This window comes from Alosa pseudoharengus, unplaced genomic scaffold (assembly GCF_046254945.1).
Source record: "Alosa pseudoharengus isolate Yale_2024_CS ecotype anadromous, Long Island Sound unplaced genomic scaffold, YU_APseudo_1.1 YU_APseudo_1.1_scf_9, whole genome shotgun sequence".
Taxonomy (NCBI): Eukaryota; Metazoa; Chordata; class Actinopteri; order Clupeiformes; family Clupeidae; genus Alosa; species Alosa pseudoharengus.
Genome location: NW_027468881.1, coordinates 28885582 through 28908355, shown reverse-complemented (window position 1 = coordinate 28908355; position 22774 = coordinate 28885582). Strand labels below are relative to the sequence as shown.

At 47.3% G+C, this 22774-nt stretch overlaps 1 protein-coding gene across 4 annotated transcripts; it reads right to left on the bottom strand.

Annotated features, from left to right (window-relative positions):
* Nucleotides 1-659: 659 nt before the first annotated feature.
* On the bottom strand, nucleotides 660-21717 carry atf7a (activating transcription factor 7a). 4 transcript variants are annotated; one of them, XM_076275941.1, is made up of 12 exons: nucleotides 21666-21717; nucleotides 15380-15451; nucleotides 10864-10960; nucleotides 10180-10313; nucleotides 9731-9895; nucleotides 8428-8585; nucleotides 8020-8119; nucleotides 6752-6868; nucleotides 4745-4885; nucleotides 4027-4215; nucleotides 3101-3206; nucleotides 660-2075 (listed from the first exon to the last, which is right to left on the bottom strand). In XM_076275941.1, exons 2-12 carry the CDS (start codon nucleotides 15425-15427, stop codon nucleotides 1831-1833), a joined length of 1500 nt encoding a protein of 499 aa, XP_076132056.1. In that variant the 5' UTR covers nucleotides 15428-15451; nucleotides 21666-21717; the 3' UTR covers nucleotides 660-1830. The 4 variants fall into 4 exon arrangements, with proteins under 4 accessions (XP_076132056.1, XP_076132057.1, XP_076132059.1 ...); XM_076275944.1 differs by lacking the exon at nucleotides 21666-21717 and adding an exon at nucleotides 2365-2402 and having other exon boundaries at nucleotides 1936-2075; nucleotides 15380-15472; XM_076275943.1 differs by lacking the exons at nucleotides 660-2075; nucleotides 21666-21717 and adding an exon at nucleotides 2411-2636 and having other exon boundaries at nucleotides 15380-15472.
* Nucleotides 21718-22774: the final 1057 nt, after the last annotated feature.

The window sequence follows — 22774 nt, the reverse complement described above, 5'->3', positions numbered from 1 at the left end:
TGGGAAGACTGCAATCGAAACACTTTAAACCAGGCCACAAACGAGCCGTCAATCCACCACTTGTGGTTCTGACAAAAGACGCATTCCAGAAGTCTGACCATTTCAAAATCAACCCAGAGGGAACAACGCAGACCCAGTGCATAGGAGACGGGGGCAGGCACGGAGAAGGTGGCATTCATTCCATGATAAATGGTGCATAACATCGCAAAAATGTAAAGCCTTTTTTTTAGTTGCTTAGGGTTCTGCATGTTCCCCTTTTCCCTTGACCACCTCTGAAAGTCATCAAGGCTTTTCACAGATATGCCAGAAGATCAGAACTGGACCATGAGCGGACATGATGTGCCAAGAGCAACTGGACAATGAAAACTGCTTGAAGCTGCATGCTACGAAAAACAGTACATTAGTGTAAGAGGCCTTGTAATTATCATCATCATCATCACACTGCCTTTCATGTTTAGCAGCGCGCACGCACACACACACACACACACACACACACACACACACACACACACACACACACACACACACACACACACACACACACACACACACACACACACACACACACACACACACACACACACACACACACACACACACACACACACACACACACACACACACACACACACACACACACACACACACACACACACACACACACACACACACACACACACACACACACACACACACACACACACACACACACAACCGTCACTCACGTTAGCCACTCATGCATGTGCAACGTGTGTAAAACATTCCACTAAGGGCATAGAGGGGAGGGTGCTTGGTCGCCTTTAAATGAAGCCCATTTTGAGAAAAACAATTTAAGGGGACCAACTTGTTAACCTGGATTTCAAATACATAAAGTGTTTTGTTTGAGTTCTCCATAAAAAAGACATTATAAATATTGCATTGTTTTGGTACCAATCTTGAGACACAGAAATCTCTGTGACTAAACAAATGGATGAATGAAAGAATGTCACCATGTAAATGACTGACTGAGAATAAATGACTGACTGGCTGACTGACTGACTGACTGACTGACTGACTGACTGAATGAATGAATGAATGAATGAATGGGTAAATGAGTGAGTGAGTGAGTGAGTGTGCAAGGCATGTTGACATGTTAACCTGGCCCAGGCTGTGTTTATGTGTCGGGGAAACAGAAACGAAAACAAACAAATAAATCAAAACATATGAGCTGTGTCACGTCAATCACTGGACCGCACACCAACTACCGCACACAGCAGTTGAGGGTGTTCTGATGTATGTGCATATGGCTGTGTGAAGGAGGTGGGGGAGGAAAAGGTCACAAGTGAGAAGTAAAATGTCCAAACCGGTGCAGCAATCATCACAATGACAGCGACACACGCGACAGTGACACTGCAGGCCTACAGTCCAGTGAAGATGCAGGTGTGGAGGGACAAGTGACTGGTCACTGGGATCTGGTGAAGACTGAGTTGTGGGGGGGAGAGAGGGGGACGGGCTGAGTAATATAGGGTAAAAGTGGGGAGGTTTGGAGTCCAGCCCCTGTAGTCTATGGCATAGTGAACAGGGAGCACGCAGTCTCGCTCGCTCACTCACTCACTCTCAGTCCCAGTCTGTTCTCAAAAGGCTGACTAGTTCCTCGGCTCAAGATGAGGAGGAGGAGGAGGAGGAGGGGGGTCAGAGGGTGGAGGAAAGAAGAGAACAGAAGAACGAAGAGTAGAGACTCCTTCCTCATCCCTCCCTCTCTCTCTTTGCTTCCATCTCTTTCTGGCGGGGATGGTGCGTGTGGGGCGGTGGGGGGGGGGTTGGAGTCCCGTACCCGCTGGGCTGCGCTCATCATCTGGTGGAGGGCTGGGACTGTGTGGCCATGATGACGTGGGAGGGCCCGCCGGCACCGTGGCCCTGCTCGCCCCGGTGGCTGCCCATGCCCGCCAGCACTGACATGGCCACCGCCTCGGCCGCCGCCCGTGCACTCAGCCCGTTGGGGCCCGCCGAGGAGGGGCTCGGGGCCAACGAGCTGTGCTGGATGACTGCGGCCGGGGAGCCCACGGGCTCCGACACGTCTTTCATGGTCTCGTCTCCTGCAGTGGCGAAAGACAGAGAAGAGAGGGGGGGGGGGGTGAGAAATGACATCTAAAGGCTAATACTAAATACATGTGTGAAAAATGTGCAAAGGTCTTGGGATGTTGTAATGATTTAAAAAAAAAAAAAAAATAGATCTGTAGTAACAACCATGGATTAACAACCATGGATTAATATGTGCGTTACAATAATCATGCTCATTTAGCTAACAGCACTGGCTCTGACATAATGCAAAAACAGACATGACAAACTGAGAAGGCTCTTTACTCAGCTTTCTTTCAAACTCACCCTAATAGTGGACCTACGGTTGCCAGAAATACACAGCTCTGAGAAAAACAACACCTTCATGTTACTACATGTGCAGTCTGTCTTAAAATAGCACACGATGAGTTCTAACGATGTGGCAAGACATACAAAAGGTTCAGTAAGTGTTTCAGAACAAACAGAATTAACAGAGGTGCGTGAGAAGCGCCTGTCACATCTGAAGGTGGTCCTCTATGGGTGGGGAGTGCTGTCCAAACTTTGGACTCCAAAGTCAGATGAAGGAGTGACTGGAATTCCTAGGATAAATTATGTTGTCAGATACATCTTAAAACTGTCGTATCCTAATTCCAGGAAATTGCATCAGTTGTCCTAAATTATCAGAACACAGCCAACCATAGTCAGCATGGGCCAACCAGCCCATTTGAAACAATGGAACTCCAGGTCAGCTTCTCTCACTTCCAACTTCTATTGCTGTATGGTTCCACCTTCTAGCTTAGCAACTTGGCTTACTCATAATTTGTTGCAAACGTAGCGAATCATGCACTTGGCTGCCTGCTACTCTCTGAATCAGACCTCCCCGGCTACAGAGTTTTGTAATCTCCCTGGGATAACCTGCCGCCAGTGATTAGAATCTGACTGGAGGGGAGGGGAGGGGGAGGAAGGGGGCTTTGCAAGCCCGTCTGGATGGGGAAATCGGACAGGGGAATCAAGCGCAACCCCTTTCAGCTGTGATGAAGAAAGGTGGTGCTGCAGGGCTTACCCAGGTAGGCGTTCTTCTTCTGTAGGGTGGTCACAGGGCAGTCCTTGTGGGCCAGCAGCAGCTGCTTCAGATGGGCCACTTCGTTCCGTAAGAGGGTCACCTCATTCTGCAGAGCAGCACAGGGGGAGAGGCAGGCGTGAGGAGGAAGTCTTTTAGAGCTACAGAACCAAGTGACCTCTCCACAACCTCCAACATGTTTCACATTTAGTAATGTAAAAGGATAGCATATATGGCAATGCTTATATCACAGCTTGCTTGAATTCCTGATTGAGACAGTGAAACATTCCTATTTGCAGTTCCCATTTTAAAATGGAATTACACTTGCATATCAATTCAAACTTGGTGTACCAGCATTACTTTCTTCTACTTGAACGCTGTGTCGTCCAATATTCCTTACACAGGGTTACCACTCCAAGTCAAATGAAAAATTCTATGACTTTTCCCTGACTTTCTGACAAAAAAAACTGAATTTCCATGACCTACTATAGAATGAATGGTACAATATAGTAACCAAAGATTTCAGAGCAGCTACGTAGCATTTAAGAATCTTTTACTTTTTTAGAGCAGGATATAAATAAATGGGCATTAAATAAACAAAGTTGGGCTAAACACTACTACTTAAGCAAGCAGTAAAGCTAATAAGATATATACCAATTCTGCATTGACATATATTTGTATTAATGTATTTTGGCAAGTACATTTTAAACTGCTACAACAAAATTCTCTCATATTCCATGACCTTGACCCAAAAATGATAAAATTCCCTGACTTTCTATGTCTGGAATAGACTTTCCAAAATTCCATGATATTCCAGAAATTCCATGACCCGTGGGAACCCTGCTTACATAATGATCTGACATTAATAATCATCCACAGGGCAAGACGCTTGGTACGGGGACGGCGATGTTTCCCCCGGCTCCACTCACCGACAGAGACACATTGAGAGAGGTGAGCTCCTCAGCCTTCTTCTCCAGGGAGTTGACCCAGACCTTGCGCTTCTGCCTGCAGCGCGAGGCTGCCGCCCGGTTCCGCTCCAGGAAGCGCTGCCGCCGCTCGTCAGGGTCGTCGTCCGCCGCCCGCCGCCTACGGCCCCCCGTGGGTTGAGCGGGAGATACCTGACGGAACAGAGGAACGACAAAGCCCATACCAGTTGAGAGAAGAGAACAATGGACAGAGGGGAAAGGTCATTGACGGAAGCCAAGAGCAAGCTGAAGCAGTATAGAGAGAGGGTTTGTGCAGACTCGGAGCTCTCAGAGGGATGCCCCCTCCATCTCACGACTCTGTCCTTAGTTATGGAGCTACAGTACACACAGCTGGGCTTTCCCACATGATCTTAGTCACTCATTCAGAAGCACAACACAAAGGCCTACATCTGAAACTGCAGACCGTCATTAAATGACATCAGTCCATTAGTCTAGTGATATGGGTTCTCCAGCCGACTTAGGCTTCCTCAAAGTGTTTATCACTCACGACCACTTCCTCCACTGCTTCACACCTCCCACACATGCACCTAATGACATGTCCAACTGCCCAGACAATATGGGCTCAATGCCAAGTGCCAACAAGCCCACTCAGAATAGTGCAACGTGACCGGAGCGTGTGAAAGCACGTCTCCAGAGCAACAGCGCGCAGTGTGTGTGTTACCTGTGGCTGTGCAGGGGACGGGGCGTCTGGTTGCTGAACCAGCAGCTGACTCTGCTCCATCCGCTGGGGCACCATGGGGCTGGACACCCTGCCGCAGCTCTGCGCTGTGGCTGTCTGCTGGGACAGGGCAGCCTTCAGCCTCTGCACAACACCACAGATACACACACACCAAACACACACACACACACATCAAACACACAGGAGTTAGACAACTGCAGCTGTTCTCATTCTTACGAAAACTTTGAATTGTCCGTATCTCGATCATTCTCCACAACTAATTCATATCTTAAATATACATACTAATGGGTTTTGTGATTTTGGATAACACACATGAAATGTGACAATGACTACGATTCCATGCACACTACATTCGAATTAAGATCCATGTTCTGGTTATGTTTCCATGTGTATATTCCTGTTTACATGTTAATCAGCATATGCTGAATAAACCAGCGACGTGCAGTAGAAGTAGTATCTGTGTCATGACGTCTCAATGGTCTCGGTCCCTGAATTTCATTCATGTCCGCAAAATAGGGGAATTTGGCCAGATTAGAGCAACTATTCATTTTAGCCTTATAATAGGCCGCTTTGAGGGGTTTTCACCGATTCTTCATCTGTCAGCAGTGTGGGCAAAACATGCTTCGTTGAGCATTACGATGCTTTCAGCCATCGATAACTTCCATCATGACATTTACACTTCCAGGTTTTAATAGATAAATTGACCTCAAGCCTTTTGCCACACTTTTCACTATGTTTGCCAAGTGTCAGAGCAACAAACCAAGCTTCCAAAATTCCTTGCATGAACATGTGCAGACAGAATTTAATATTACGAAAGGGGCATTTGGTATGTGTTTATATGCCACAATATTCCAGTTAAAAGAGACATGTGCTAGGGGTTTTATTCCGGTTTTTAGTATTCAGAATATGAGCTTAATCAGGTTATGGCAGCTGGAATAAGATTTTTACATGACCCATGCACAATTGGAATATTGTCATTATTCCAAACAAAACCAGAATATGGTATGCATGGAAACGTAGTCAGTGACTTGCTGTTATTGAGTTACTGTCACCTGACTGCATCCTATCTGATAACAAATGACAACTTTTTCAGTTCTAGTGGTCTGTTTAGTGTGTGCGTTAAAAAAAGTGTTTGTCCACAATCCTGGTTCTGCAGGGGAAACAAACACGGTGGCTTAAACAAAGACAAACAATTGCAGCCAATCAACACGTCTTTAGTAGCACATGAAGGGGTGCAATTTGATGGCTGTTGAGCTCAAATAAACAACCTTTTGTCAGAATTACAAACTGCATCTTAAACTGGCCAATTTGTTTGTCTGTATTGTCCCCCCCCCCTGCTAATGGTGCATGACAGAATCAAAAGTATCCACAACAAGAGTACAGCTAATGAATAAGATGACCACATCTGTGTTTATTTATGATTCTCCATTTATGTTGAGTTGACGAAACAAAAAAAACTAAAAAATCTACCAGCCACAAAAAAGGCAAAGCATTATTGTGGCTCCTGTAGTTGTTGAAGGTTGCATCTGTGGCAAACAGCAGTATTCTTTCAAGCTGGTACTGCCAACCCGCTGATTCTCACAATGTGCATTGTGGTTTGGAATCAGTTGACAGGAATTTGTCCGGATCACTTGAGGGCATACACCAAAAAGACCATGAAAACAACTGGATCCGTTTGAGGAGTACCATGCATCTTCTCCCTTGCTAAAGGCCTCAAATACAGATTATGAAGTGTCTCCAACCACAGCTATTGTTCTTAGCTTATTTCACTGAGAGCAACACCAAGACTAGTTCTGGTTATGGTCTCACAAAAGAGATACTCTTCAGGGATGAGCCTTCTGCACACATTACAGAACAGGTGAATCATGCGAGTCAATATTGAGCCTTGAGTATATTCTACTGCAAGGTTGCAGAGAGGGTCTGCATGCCTGCAGTGTGTGTTTGTGTGTGTGTGTGTGTGCGTGTGTGTGCGTGTGTGTCTCCACTCACCATCTTGGCCTCAGAATGGGGGTTGTAGCCTGACGGTGAGGACGAGCCACTGCTGCTGCCCCCTAGTGGAGGTCCAGGGATGCCAGGAATGTTGGGCACCATCAGAGGTCTCGCCAGCTGCACAAACACACACACACACACTAAATACCACCATATATACTGGACATAAACTGCACAAATCCCAAAATAATGAGAATCATTGTTCACTGATCTCCGATTTTCTGTTGCCTTCATCTACCATCACTCCCAGTATGTATCAAACACAGTTTAACATAAGCAATTCAAGGACTTTAGGATTTTCACCCCATCTACATTTCCTCATCAAAATCATGCAGAAAAACATACTTGAATACGTCTACTTCTTGGTTTTGGCAAATAAAATGGCAGGTTTATGTTGCCGCTGACAGACTTATGAATGTTTTGGTTTTGGGAGTTTGTATCTATAGCAACAGTCACGGCAACATGTTTTATGCAGCCCTGGGGGAGACCACCTCTTCAAGTCTCTTCCGCACAGACTTCATCAACTCCACCAAGCAACAGAATAACAAAGACAATTGCAAGACAAATCAGTGGTCCAAACAGTCATTATAGCCTAATTAAAAGAAAAACTAGGAGGCGCCAACCTGGGGTGCAAAAATGATCTATATATAATTTATCCCTCGATGATACGAGGGCTTACACATTTCAAAGCATTCAAAATGTGAAAATGTAGACTCTTGATCAGGTAAATCACAAAATGTAACAACCGGTACATCGTGGTTCTTGTCCAAAAGTAACAGTGTATAATTAAGACATGGCATAAGGCAGTCATCGTGTACAAATTCAAGCATGAAAAGCAACCTACTGTGACTAGCATAATAAAATGCTAACAAAACATGATCAACTAATAAAGCTGGACTGAATATGATCTTGAGGGCTAATGTCTACTGACAGATATTTTCCATTGGTCCCTTTAACCAGCAGCCTAGCCATAGTAAGTTTCTTTTTTCCAACACTTAGAACAACTGTACAAGCACATTAACAAAGGTGAACACGGTAGTTTGAATCTACTGCGCTATAAACTGTTGGTTTAGCTGTGAAGGAGAAAAGCACAGTTCTAAAGCAACAGCAGTGTGAGCAAGTCAAGATGTGCTACACCACTACAATGTGCAACATCACGGTATGACCATCATCTGCCATCTTAGAGGAGGTGACACGGTAGCTGCGTTCTCTCTTAGCGCTAAGTGCAAAGCAGCTTTCATGAGCATGCAACAGTCTTGGGTACTCACAGATATTACTGAGGGCATCTGCATCTGCATCGGCCCAGGCAACACGGGCACTGTCTGGCCATTGGGAAGCATCATCATCGGATATGGACCAGTCGGAGACCTGAACAGAAGAATGAGAGCAATAAATTAAAGCACCGGTCAAAGTGTCAACAAAAGAATTTGTTTTATTATCTAGACAGAACAGCATCTTCTTTAGTAGGTCATATCGGTCTTATCAGCCCCAAGCATAAGCGGCTCTCGGTTTAGACTATAACGTCCAAAGTACAGTGTCTAATTGCACTGCCACTGTGCATGACTGTTCTGTGCTACTGGTGCACGAGTGCGTTTGTGCGACAGTCTGCAATTAGGAGCCAATCTTATCAGTGGGTTTGGAGGAGAATGCTGAGGTGGTGTGGTGAGCGTCCGTACCCGAGCTGGCGGTTGGATGGCGGGGCCTGCGTGATGACGGAGGTGGGCGAGGGCATGGTGGGGTGCAGCGCGTCGTAGCCCAGGTGCAAGGGCAGCGAGCCCGGCCGCACGATGGTGGGGGTCGGGGCGGCACTCACCGGAGGTCTGGGGGGAGTGTCCTGTGAAAGCAGAGCAGAGGGTGTCACATCACTCAGTTAAAGGATTTAGCCAATGAGGCACGTTGCAGATGGAGGTCCAGAAGGGTGTCATATCCGGTAGTCGTGGTGATGTACTTGAATGCAGAAGACTATGCAGCACTGTGGTCATTCTTATATCATACAACATGGGAAAGGGGTGGTCGGCACACAGGTATAATTGTTAACACACGTTATATCAGTTAAGTGCTCTGATTGACTGCTTTTGCAAGACTAGAACTACCACCCAGGCTTAGCCCTCGAATGACTCTGTTAGCCTAGTTTGCCAAAGAAGGCAATCCAATACTGTCTAGTCTAGAGCCTTCGTGCAGTGTCCTCTCCAGATATTCAGTAGATCAATGCACAGATTTTTTTTTGCCCACCCAAATGATCAAGCTACAAATGCGTCTGATTTTAATGATGCACAGCTTGAGGGGGCCCATTGTGGATTCATGCGTAAGTGCATGTGCTTAGTGTCCACTTTCACATCTGGCAACAACTGGATAGGGAAACACCCTTAATTACCCTATAGAGACCATGAACAGACTCCTCTTCACTGAGGCGTCTAAAGGAAGCATGGAAAAGAGCCCTCTTTTCCCATTTCAACACTGCACATGCTCATAGGACATTTTACGCCTTCCAATGAAACCAACACTGTGTTATACAAGGTTGGAGGGTTAGAACTACTCATTAGAATCGCTCTGGTGAGTCACAGGATGTTCAGAGCCTGACTAGACCTCTGCACATCACAGGTCTAGTCAGGCTCTGAAGGGAACGCGTCATCCCTGCTACTTGGAGAGAGATGCTAATGTTCCTCTAATCTTCCATGTCACACTCAGGACTAATACAAGTCACAGTGACAATAACAGCTACATGTGGAAACCGTCTCTAGAATCTTTCCTAACTATTCGGGGACCCCAAATCCCCCAGGAAACCACCTAGGGTATATATTAGATGCTCAGACAGTATGCAATCTGACGGTTTAACTTCTTTTCAAGCTGCTTTAGTTTTCGTCAATACAGATGTATGCATATAGATGCTGATCATCACTTTGTAACTATATACAGTATAACATTCCAGGCTTAAGTCCTGCTGACCCATTGCCGTATCGAGAGCTCTGGTGGCCTCACCTTTGGTCTCCCCACGTACTCATTTTCGCTGTCCGACCTGCTGGAGATGGACTCTGGGCTGCCAGGAGGGGACGAGTCCACCTCCACCGGCTCCTCCTCCTTCACCTTCACTTCGGAGGGCGTCTGCAGGCTCATGTCCAGGACCCCCGTGCTGGCAGAGGAGAGCTGTGCACACATACACAAAACGGGGCGGCGGAGTGAACAACAAGTCGCAAAACGTAACAAGAAAAAACACAAGAGTCACCTTCACAGCTCATGCATCTCGCTCTAGGGTTCAGACTACAGCGACGGATGCCCGCTGGTGCTGTCGTGATCCCCGCTGAGTTAAAACAGCTCCGCTCACCTCCACCTCCAAGCCCCCTCCACCCTCCAATCTCCTGTGCAAGCCCTCCACCTCCACAAAGCCCAAAGACCCCCCCCCACCCCCACCCGTCTTCCTGAACACTCACTGCCGGGTTCTTGGCCCGCTTGTCGTCGTCCTCCTGGGCCTTGCGGAACTCCTGCTCGAAGGAGCTGGCCAGCTCATTGAAGAGACCCACCTCCTCGCAGTTCTTCAGGAAGCGTGTGGGAGTCGGTGTCTGGTCTAGGGAGAAAAAAAAAATAGGACTAGGGAGACACACACATGTTTTTTTGTCTGCTTCTTTAGAAACCAACAGCTATTTTGACAGGCAGCCTTTGCCAAAGCGAGAGAAAATAAAGAGGTGTCCTCCAAAGCTTTGTTATGCTGGGAATACTTCAGGCAGAACAGTGGAGGCTTTACACTTACTCAGCAGTTTCACCTTAATCCACATCAAAGACCTTTTACTTTATCCCAAGACAGAACTGCTTTCTGCTCAAGTTTCAGGATTCATTTTAAAAAGTCTGAGGGAGTGAACTTTTGGTTTACGTGTGAGGTCTGAGATGGGGAAATTACGCTGGATTATTTATACTTTTAAGGAAGTTTACTACACAGAAAGTGAAAGTGCAAGTGCAATCCATGTGTAAGAGACAAACAGACTGTCAGAGCAGCCTATAAATTCTCAAGTCACTTCATTTAACAGTGCTCACAGGCCTATTAGGAAGGGGGGAAAAACACACTCACAAATGGTCTTCAGATGGTTTCTGCTATGATAGTGGTACATGTGGTGAGATACCTGCTATGATGACAGAGTCGGTCCTCGCTGGGCCAAACTTCAGAGTCATCTCATGTTTGTGCTTGTGCACAGCCAAGTGGTCCTCATTGGTGAACCTCTGGATAGAGGGAATGCAAAGAGATGCATGTCACATATGCAGACAGAAAGAGGTAGGCACGAGAACAGGGAGACCAGAGAAATGGCACTTCATGAAGAGGACTACTCTTTACGCGGAGCTCAACCACAGACACACACACACAGACACAGACAGATTGACACACAGACAGAGAGAGACAGACAGACAGACAGACAGACAGACAGACAGACAGACAGACAGACAGACAGACACACACAAAGAGAGAGCGAGCGATCACTTTTCCTCAGAACCTGAGCCGTACAGTATGGCGCCTCCGCCCGTGCGCTTTCTTGTGAGCCGAGCGTGTGTATTCTCTAGCGTTTGTGCGGGTGCCATGCGCAACAAAAGCCTGTTTGTGTGCGGGAGAAAAATAACACGCCCCTGTTTGGGAAAGGATCCCGGTGACCTCGCTCCCAGCCTCTGGGCAGAGGGGCTTCCACAATGGGCCTGCCTATTCAGCCTGGGCCCTCGCCACCACGCCCCACCCTCCACTCTCAATGCTCAGATGGCACCTTCGCTGCGAATCCCAGGCACTGTTGTGTGGTGTGTGCGGGTGATAAACGACAAACCATGACAAGCCCTGAGGGAGATGCCTGACTGGGGAGTGGGGGTGGGGGTGGGTGGGGATGTTGGCAGCCAGAGATCACTTATGCAACCCCACACATACACAAAAGCCGAAACAACTGTTTGTGCTGCAGAAGCGCCAAGCTTCCACGACTTGCACTTTGACCCAGCACTTTGGACACAATCCGCTGGCAGGCTCGTACGGGGCGTTAAAACGCACAAGCCGCTGCCCTGCATCTGCCATTGCGAAACAGGACGTACCGAAACTCGGCATGTGGCCCGCACGAGGCACGCGCAGGTCAAAGCGTACACGTACGACAAAACAGGTGTGAGTCTGCGTAAGCGACTTCAGACTAATCCCATGCAGGAGCAGCAGGAGCAGCAGGAGCAGCAGCAGCAGCAGCAGCTAGACGTCTGCCTCTGGTCATGTGGTGCCTCTGGCCATGTGGTGCCTCTGGCCATGTGGTGCCTCTGGCCATGTGGTGCCTGGGCACATTCCTTCGCTTGCCTCTCGTCTCTGCGCTGGGTGACTCAGTGGGCCGTGTGGGAGGAACCGTCAGCGGCTGGCTGGCTGCAGAGGCCTCTGGCCCGTCTTTGTCGTCTCGTCTCTTCTCTCTCTCTTTCTCTCTGTCTCTCTCTCCACTCCACCAACACCACCCCCACCCACCCTGGACTATTTCTGGCGGTGGGTCACAGTTACATTGCAGCCGAGAGAGAGAGAGAGAGAGAGAGGGGAGAAAGAGAGAGAGAGAGGAATGAGAGAGAGAGAGAGAGAGAGAGAGAGAGAGAGAGAGAGACAGGCAGGCGGGCGAGTGAGCGTGCACCCAGTGGAAACACAGTCAAGTGTCAGGCGCTGTATTTTTAGATGTACCAGCATCACCAGTGCAACAACTGCATGGTGCACGCTCCTCTCACCCCTCGCCCCGAGAAGGTTACACTGCGTCTCAGTGTGGCGCTGGTGCTGGGGGTGCTGGAAGAGGTGGTGAAGGACATAAGAGTCACTTAACAGGAAAGCTGAGAGCTGGACAGAGTGTGTGCCCACTCATGCCCACTTCTCCACACAAACAAAACCGCCCTGTTTGCATGGCAATGACGCCGAGCGAGAGAAAGAGCCGTGCAGTGGAAAGAACACACTCAAGATTAGCCACGGCATTCTAAACATTATTTACATGCAGCAGCAACATTTTGGCGCCTCCTTAAGGGGCTTCAAAGAGGAGAAAAGAGTGTGTGGGTGTGGGAGTGTGTGGGTGTGTGTGTGGGGGCGGGAGGGTTGTATGAAGATACTGGGTCAACATCGTATGTTGGCATAGGGGTATTTTGAAGAAGCCTCCAAAACAACACTGTCGACTACATGCAAAGCCAGTGCAGGAATCACTGTTTAGTGAAATGTCCTGCTGGGCTTGCAGTGGAGCTGCTGAGAGTGGGAGGGCTGGTGACAGCTGGGTGCAAATGGAATCGGGGGATCTGCGAGGTCGCGCACAAAAATACCCCATCACTACTGGTGTAGTAGTACTTTCACAAACGTACCCAATCACTGCTGGTGTAGTAACTAGTATTCACAAACATACCCCATCTCTGCTGTAGTACTTTCAGTTCCCCTTATTGTTCCCTGGTTTACTACTACTGGTGACTGAGTTGGACATGTCTTGATGCATGGAGATGAAAGATAAGTAACAGTTGTCCCAATCTGACCAATGACCACCTATTGTAACAAGATGTAGGATATAACAGACGCAAGGCTAAATAAAATAAAACAATAAAAATAAGTCTCTTGCATGGTAGCACCCCAGTCTAAACACCACGGCATGATCAAATTACGGTTTGCCCTCTCAACCACACCCAGATGCTGTGGCTTCCCGTTCTTAAGGCCTTTTCCGCTGGGCTCCACCTCCAGCCTCCCGACAAGCCTTTAGGTGGGTGTAGACAGACTGGTGGCCATCTAGACTCACTCACTCATTCACAACCACAACTAGAAAAGAAACAATCAAAACTCAATTTGGCTCTTACAGTGGAAATCCTCAGCTCTCCTAGAAAATCCTCCCTCACACCAACACCAACCAGTCTCCCCTTCATTCAGAGCCTTCCAAAAGCCGCCTCCTCGAAGCAACGTAATGCAAGCTGCATTATCTCTCGTCATGAACTGTGCAGCTTTGCATGAGGCCTGGGCAAAAGAGGCAGGCCCTGTCCTATCCCATCACGCCAACTGCACACAGCTGACGCCCTGTGGCACTGTGCCATCACCGATGCAAAAAAAAAAAGGTGTTTCTGCACCAACGCGCCGGCGGTAGGCCTGGAACACGGCTTCCGCTCGGCCGTCCGGCTTCCGTTCCGTCGACAGCAGGCCACCCCGTACACCAGCTGAGACGGGCCGACCCTCAGCAGCACCTTCTGTCGGCCTGTGGCCGTGTGTGCGTGTGCGTGTGCGCTCGGTACTACAGTCCTTCTCCCTCAGGCCTTCTAAGATGAGCTCGTCCAATTACATAACTGTTGGCATACATAGGAGATGTCTGTGATAAGGATGTGTGTTGAGGTTTCTTTTTTTTTTGTTTCTTCCCCTCTGCAGAGACAAGAGGAAGAAAAGAAGAAAAAAAAAACACGAGCTAACAACTAGCCTGCATCTATTATTCATACCAGACTCATGTTGCTCTGCTGAATGTTTACACTTAGCGTCGCTAAACCGCAAAAGGCCCGAGAGGCAGGGCCCGTGTCCAGGAGCTGGAGAGACGAGGGCTGCAAACGTGCGCGTGGGGCGGGCGGAAAATGAACATCAGAGGGGGGGGGACCGCTCCACAGGCGCATCTTCTGATCAGTCCAACCACCACTCAAATTAAAACCGCCTGGTGGGTCTGTGCATTAGGAGCTGATCGCCTCCCTCAGGGGGGCAACAGACTCGCAATCTGTAGCCAGCAGTATCGCGCCGACGCTTGAAATGCAGCTGTGTAGTGAGAGAAGCAGAGTGGGAAAAGTTAGCGGCCACACAACGCTGACCAGCTTGGCTGCACTGAAATAAGTGGCGAGTGGATCTCCTCCAGCCAGAAGGCTGCTTTTTAAATGGTGTATTATTCTCTGGGCCGCACTCATTCAGCACTACATGGCATATCACAGCCAAGTCTTCAAACGTGGTCACAAAGAAGGAGTTAGTGGTTAGCAAGAGACAGAAAGAAAGAAAGAAAGAAAGAAAGAGAGAGACAGAGAGATAGGGGGGGGGCAGACGAGTTGAGGCAACGACAGCAGCCGCATTACTCATGGCCACAGCCTCTGAGTCACTGGTGGAGGAGACGTTAGTCGTTACTTTAGCCATGTTTCACAACAGCCTTCTCTTAGTGTTCTTCTGACTGAGTCTGTATGTCTGCACGCCTGTCTATCTGTCGACCATCTCGCACTCTGGTTTCTGAGAAAGAGGGTGCCTCGTGTGCACAAACAAGTGCCAGGGCGCCAGACGCTGAGCCCGCCCGTGTCACCCGCTCCAGCACATGGCTGCCCCACTACTGGTGAAGTTGTTACTGCATCTACCACATGGTCTACGCACACACATACGAGCATGCGCGCGCACACACACACACACACACACACAGACATTAAGTGTGAAAAGCTCTTCACACTCATGCATGCAAACACAGACACACACACACACGACTAAGGAAACACTGAGTGTGACCGGAGTTTGTTTCTTTCATTCTCTCTTGCTCTCTCTCAAGCACTCGCACAGAGAGCACACACACACAGCCATGTCACGGAGACACGGAGTGTGAACTGAACTCCCACCCACAATCACTCCCCTACATACACATGTTTGAAACCCAAGACCACTGGGCTGAAGAACAAAGCAAGACTTACCTGCCCGCAGCCAGGAGCATTGCACACAAAAGGTCTGTCGTCCCCCATTTTTGCGAAGAGCTTGCAATGTAACTGTGAGAGAGGAGAGAAAAAAGACATTGTTGCTATGTTGTTGGTGCCGTTTTTTTTTTAAATAGATGTCTGTGGCTGCCCCTCTAAATCCAACAAAGCATGGATGCTACTGGTTGATCCTCAGTCAATGCAGGAAGCGGAGGGTGTTTAAAAATAACACGAGCAGGGAAGAAAAAAGAAAACACACACACACAGCAAGCTGAAGTTTCCCTGGTGATACTTCCTTCACACTGGGGGCATCTGGCTGGCCAATGAGGAGCAGTTTCCAGATGAGGAGGGAACAGACATTTGCACAATGACATCCATCCCTCTCTCTCTCTCTCTCTCTCTCTCTCTCTCTCGCAGCTCCTCCTCTCCTTCACATTGTAATCCTCAGTCTCTCAGTGTAAAACAAAGTCTTGGACCTCATAAGATGCCCCTGTAGCATATTTCCTCAAACTCGTAGTAGTGGAAGCACCAGCATCGGCTGCATACATGCACAGAATATGGGTCACAAATTGAAACATGAACAGACACGATGCACAATCACACATTTTCAGTGGGATCAGAAGAATCTGCCACCCGATGGGGAGACTAACACACTAACGGTTTACAAGGTTTCTGTTAAAAACAGGGGCCCAGGTGGTGGGCAGGGGGAAATGAGGGGGGGGGGGGGTGTCCCCTTCATAAATCCATTTTGTGGGGAATAACGCAGCCAGTGTTCGTAAAATATGGCTAGCTTCGGCAGACATTTATGCTGTTGATTCTCTCTGTGTTGCACATGCTTGCATATAACTGTACAAGTCTCCCTTGTAACAACACATCAGGTGCCCTATAAAGTTTTCTATTCAGTATTCATACTTCCTCTGCTGATTATTATTCTTATGGCAAGAACCTGCATCCTCTCAGTCTAACTGCCACTACTGAGAAGAAACCAAGGAAGTCCCTTTCTGTGCAAACAGAAGTGTGCATGGGAAAGTCCAGCAGTGCACCCTTCACTGGGTCTCCAGTGTTCAGCCTTCTTTCCACTGGCTGCTTCCGTAAAGGGGGAACCGTGTTGCTGGCCATGCATGTACTGCACAGCTGCCCACTACGCGCACTCATCTGCGCTCATTTAGTGTGGGAGCACTCCGCCCATCTCCTCTGCCACTTCCAGTCTGTCTCAACGGGAAGTTCCATTGATTCACAATTGAACGACACTACACTACACACACACACACACACACACAGTTGCATGAGGAGGCACCAGTTTCACAGCCTCCTCCCCTTTGCATTGGGACATTGGGACACTGAACTGACAGAACCCACAGTCTATTTATCCATGGGTAGAACTGTTTTCTTCCTTGTGTGTCGGTTCTCCGTGAAGAGCCCCCATGTTCCTGGGCATACTTTTACACACCGTGTGAGGACAGGTTCGGGAATTCAACCTTTTTTTTTTCCACTTTCTTGAAAAAAAGGCAATGTGTTCATTAAATTTGAATCAGGCGGATGGTGGAGAAGCCAACATGAATGTTTCAACACTGCTCCTCCACCCCCCCCCCCCCCCCCCCGATCTCCGTTGACCCCCCACCACCACCTACACCGACCCAAAGGCACCGAGTGACATCCAGCAACCGTTACGCAATCCTCGGCTGCGCATAATAAATCCACAGGGCGCTTCGCCACGGCCTCTCGTTCTCTCGCCCTCAAGAGCTCGCTTACACCTGGGAGCTCTCCATGGCCTCTCCTCTGACACGGAGACATTAGCCAGGCTGCTCTCGCTGACCTCCAGGGCTACCGGTGTTAACCCACCCGAGTGTCTCCACTGGACTGGATGGTCGCTTCTGAGGCATACACGGTGTCGGGCTGGTTCTGAGGTTGAACCGAGCCGCTGTTGCTGCTGCATACCCTGGCTCATTTTCCATTGGGGGAAGGTTATGTGTGTGTGTGTGTGTGTGTGTGTGTGTGTGTGTGTGTGTGTGTGTGTGTGTGTGTGTGTGTGTGTGTGTGTGTGTGTGGGAGAGAGAGGAATCGCTGCATCTTGTTTGCCTCTGAGAAGGCCTTTCCCTCTTGGCAGAGATCAAAGTGACACACAAGCGAGGCAGCTTGATTCCTTGCAGACCTCACAGACTCAAGCAGGCGAGCCAACAGCTTGGTGCCAAGGCTTTCAAGCAGCTTAGAGTCCGCATAAAGTCAATTTGGACAGAGGTGTGTGAGAAGTCAATTTACAAACACACACACAGAAAGACAAACATCACCTTCACTTTCTATTCTTCTGACTATCTGGGTGCCTTCTTAATCTGGCCCAGTACAGGCACAAACTCACGACATTATGCATCAGGTGGGTTTTTCCAATTGTTTATCAAGTAACAATCTGCTGGACCCTGATAGCATATCATGTGTTACATCTCAAGACACGAAAGTGCTGACAACAAGCAATAGAGGAAGTCGATTTAAAAAAAAAATGCATGCATGTTAAAAGAACCATTTCACTTGAAATCTTACCAGGGCTTTTGCTATAAAAATAGGCCCAGAAAAAAGGGAGCCATCTTACAAAACAACTTAATTACAACCTCGACCGCTGCAAAACAGTGGCCCTTTTCTCATTTCACTCAATCCCAGTGGCTATAAAGGCTGCCATTAAACCAAGATTATTGCATCTTCAGCTTATAAAACAAATGGGAGCCTGAGCCTTTCCCTTTTTCTCCCCATCCTAAGATGAGAACTCATAGTGTGTGTGTGTGTGTGTGTTGACATAGAGCTGCTGATGAGATGGCTGGTGTGCTGTTCATGGCAACGGCGGTGGCTGCCAAGACTGGGCTTTGGGGCCTGGGAAGCCCCAGAAGAGGACCTGCTGCGTCCACTAAGTTTAAACTCATCCAGGGGGCGGCAAGGCACAGCCGAACTGGCCGGTGGCCTGGATCCAGTGGGCGAGGTTCGAAGCCGACGCCAGTGCCGTCGCCGCTATTGACTTGGGTTTCTCCTCGTCAGCAGGTGGAGTGGAGCAGGGGCCCGGCTATAATCAGCTACTGGCCTGCAGTGTTTGATGCTGCCTGCTAGGAAACTGACTAAACAAACTGTATTAATAGCTCCGGCTGCAGCCAGGAATGAGGAATCTGGAGCTTGAGTTGCCAGAGGGTAGGGGAGACCCCACAAACAGAGAAAGGCAGACAGAGAGAGGGAAAGAGACAGCAAGGGGGAGAGAGAGAGAGAGAGAGAGAGAGAGAGAGAGAGAGAGAGAGAAAGATAGGAATTCTTATGGAAGATTCCTGGGTATTGGGTAGCTCACAGGTAAGTGTGGGGCTCTTCAGCATGTCAGAGTGAAGAGAGATCTAGGCTGCAGGGCATGAGCACCGACCAGTATGTATTTATCTAACCGAACTGAACCTGGGCTTTGCTGTATGGAACAAATGAAACCCAATAGCCAGGTCTGCATAACTGCAGAGGTCTCAACACAAATGTCATGCTGGGCCATTAGAAAATAACACACAATGGAGGAACCAGTGCAGCTTTCTGTTGAGAGACTTGAAACAATCTGAATCTCAAAATCTATTTACAAAGCAGATTATGGTCTCTAGGGTATGTTTAATGGTGCTGTACTGATGACCTTGAATACAAAAAAACACTGACAAACTGGTAGACATCCTTTCATTAAGCTGCTTTCAGACACGTCCTTCGCAGAGCTTCGTCAAAGACCATTCGGGTGATTCAGATATGATGCTAACATGCTGACATTATGCAGTAATGTGTGTGCGACACCGACACACATGAACAGAATCTCCGTGTGGTTGAACACGCACATGAACAGAATCTCCGCATGTTCTTCGCTTCGTTCAGACACAAGCTCATTTACATAATGTCCGTCGGAAATACTAGGAGGGGAGTAGTGTAACAGCCGGCTCGGAATTCCAAATGGCCGGTTATGATGTTCAGATATAAGGCCCAACCGCTTGACATCCGCAGAGCATGCGGACTTACAAATAACTGAAAGCAGCTATTATTGCAAGTAAAGCCTCACTTATAATGCAATGCATGCAGTGGGTGGAACTGCTAAAGGGAAAGGGTCCACCTAAAAGAAGGATGATGCTTTGATTCACGTGACCAAGCCAAAAGAGCTGCATATGTGATTTCACATTCATTCACTTCTTGGCTCTTTATCCAGCAGACACATGTGCTATGTCAGTCATCACAGTTATTGCTCTAAATCTATCATAAAAGGAGCATTCAATTTCCCACATAAAATCAGGTATGATCATTTTGTGCAAATGTTTCCATGTCACATTTCACAGTTCTGGTGTTCAAGTAGAGAAAGAAAAACTTTGCCGTCGTCACATAGGGAAACGACCGGCTTTGGAACTACACTTTCAACAAGACCAAAAAACAAGCTCCAAACAACTTGACCTACATTTCCATTTAAAATGCAATTTGAACACACACATGGTGGTGACAGGTATGGTATGTGGATGCATGGTGGGGCTCATATGCCTATGGATAACCTACTAATTAGCAGATATTTCTAAAGGATCTGTGCACTGCTAGGGAAACGATTGGCTTTGGAACTACACTTTCAACAAGACCAAAAAAACAAGCTCCAAACAACTTGACCTACATTTCCATTTAAAATTCAATTTGAACACACACATGGTGGTGACAGGTATGGTATGTGGATGCATGGTGGGGCTCATATGTCTATGGATAACCTACTAATTAGCAGATATTTCTAAAGGATCTGTGCACTGCACTCCACTACAGGTGTCCAAGACTCAGAACACTGGAGGACCAGCAAATGCTTTGCTGTTTGCGTTAAATAAATCAACAGAATACTCAGTGCTAGTATGAGACAGACCAGTCACAAAGACTTCCAATATTTAGTCTAGACCTTGCTCTCCAACCTCGCCTCCTAACGCATCCATGTCTTCATGTAAACAAAAAAAATAGACAAATTTAAATAAATAAAACCTGTGGTTGTCATAAATTATTCAATTTCATTCCGTTAATCGCAGTTGTCCATGGCTGCATTTTTTTTACTCAGATGGAAATCTTTGATCAAACTGGGTCTTAACTTGTTTGTCTTATCTAGCTAATGTATCACTCAAAACCTCACAAAACGTCAGCTAACGTTAGCTCGCCAAACTGCTAACTATGTCAAACCACCCTCATGCCAGTACTCGCTAAGATATATTCCGTGTAAGTTTTAAAATAAACATAAAAACGATAAGCATTGAAGACGGATTACCACGTAAAAACGATCATACAAATCGCCACTTAGCCAATGACACAGCCTTTGCGTTATAACATTATAAACGTTAGCAGGATAGCGACGCTAACATTATACTAGATGCCTGGCTGGCTGACTAGCTAGCTTACTATCATTTGGGCGGCGACACCCAGATCTTAATTATTTAGCTGACAGTGAACACGCAGAGTTGTTTAAGGTTAACGAAGATTCAATAAATTCGACTTTGTGTGTGATTAAATAGTTTATGTACTCCGGAAGATTTGTAAAAGAAACTAGTTACCGCCGCTAAACTAATGTTAAGTTGTTAGCTGGCCAACCAGCCAGCCACCGTGCTAAGCTATCCTGCTAGCTAAGTTATGCACACGCCAGGTTAAAACCCCACCTTTTCCCGCATGTGCCAGCCCATAACCTCGAAGCATTGGCTACAAGGACGTCAATCATCGACATGGCCTTTATGAGTTGCTTACAGCAATGTCCATCGACTTAGCTAGCTGATCGTAATTGGTTGATGAGAGACCCACTCAAAACCTGGAATTTACCACTTTCTTTCAGGGCCAGGGACTTCCAGCGAGCAGGCCGCGAGCTAATAAAGCTGTGCTGGCGAAAAAGTATGCTGCGCCTACAGATCAAACTCGTTACAACAGTCTATGAAGACAATTGCACATAACGACATTTTGTCAGATATGATTCAAAAGAGACCCTGATTTAAGACCAATAATTCAGAGCATCGTAGAAATAATTCGCTAACTTGTTTGTGAATAGCGATCAAACTAGCAAGTAGCTTGCGATACAAACGAACCAGTACTGTACTTGTTAGCTAGCAGACTGTGCGTAGATTTAGCTAGTGTTAGCTACCACAACAGTTTAGTGAAGGGACAAATAGACCTCCATTTATAAATACCACTCGCTCGAACTAAACAAAACCAATCTGTCCAGTGATACACTGTACATTTACGACATTTCAGTCTTCACTAAATAAGGATTATAAAATTGACAGTAGAATGTTTACAAACTCACCTCAGCGCCCCTCTCTCTCCCTCTATCCTCTCTTGTCCGTGGAATCTGACACTCCCCTCCTACGCAAAGCATCGCGAGAGGCAACGTCAGCCCGACATCAATCGGTCCCTCGTCAAGGCGGGACTGATGGTGTGAAATTTCATCTTCAGAAGTGGAAGTCACGTCCGTGTAAGGACTTGGAAATTATAGGTGATCAACAGCACGAACCATCGGAAAAAATCTCCTCTGAGCGAACAAACACCAATGGGTCACTTGGCCAATCATAATCATGTAGTCTGTTCTTGAGGATACAGAATAGGCCTGTCTTGAGCCATTTTGTGTTGTGTACTGAGGCCTATTCCTGTGACATGAACACAACTGTATGCACCACATAAATTGTCTGAAGGCATAGGCCAGGGGTCGGCAATTACGTTTGGACCCGGGCCAATTTTTTTTCAGACAATGGCATCGCGGGCCATAGCTTTTGTAATGGGGGGGGGGGGGGGTGTTATAGGCCTACTATTTAAATTATTAATCTAACTTTTAAAATGCATTTAATTTAATTCCATTAAAAACGTTTATTTGCTTATGTGCGCTGTTTTATGCCGCCTGCTGCATCTCCTGTCGTCTCTCATGAAACAGGCGACTTGCCTAGCAACTTGCCGTAACTAATGTGTACAAATATTATTCTTTTGGATGACGTGTAAATGATTAGCTGAACATTGCTATATGCTAGTTATCGATGCAAAATGTCGTTGTCAAAAGCCTTGAAAAGAAAAATTGATTCAGAATGCAGGACCTACAAAGAAGAATGGAAGCAGAGGTATGTGTTGAGCCTGCCTGCATTTATTAATGCCAAGCCTATTAATTTAACTAAACATAAGCTATTTTTGACCTTGCCCACTGGAAGAGGGAGACAGGACACTTTTGTTTTGTTTTTTGCACAAGATTACGCGCTCGCGTGCCAATACCGTTCCGACCTGTGCGCCATGGATAACTGCAAGGATGTTCCACCTGTTGTTTTGTCACTTTAGTAGGACTATCATCTATACCTCAATAAATGTTCTGAAATTGATGGGATTGCTGTAGGCCTTTTTTTCTTTTTAAAAACATGGGGTTAAAAAAAATCA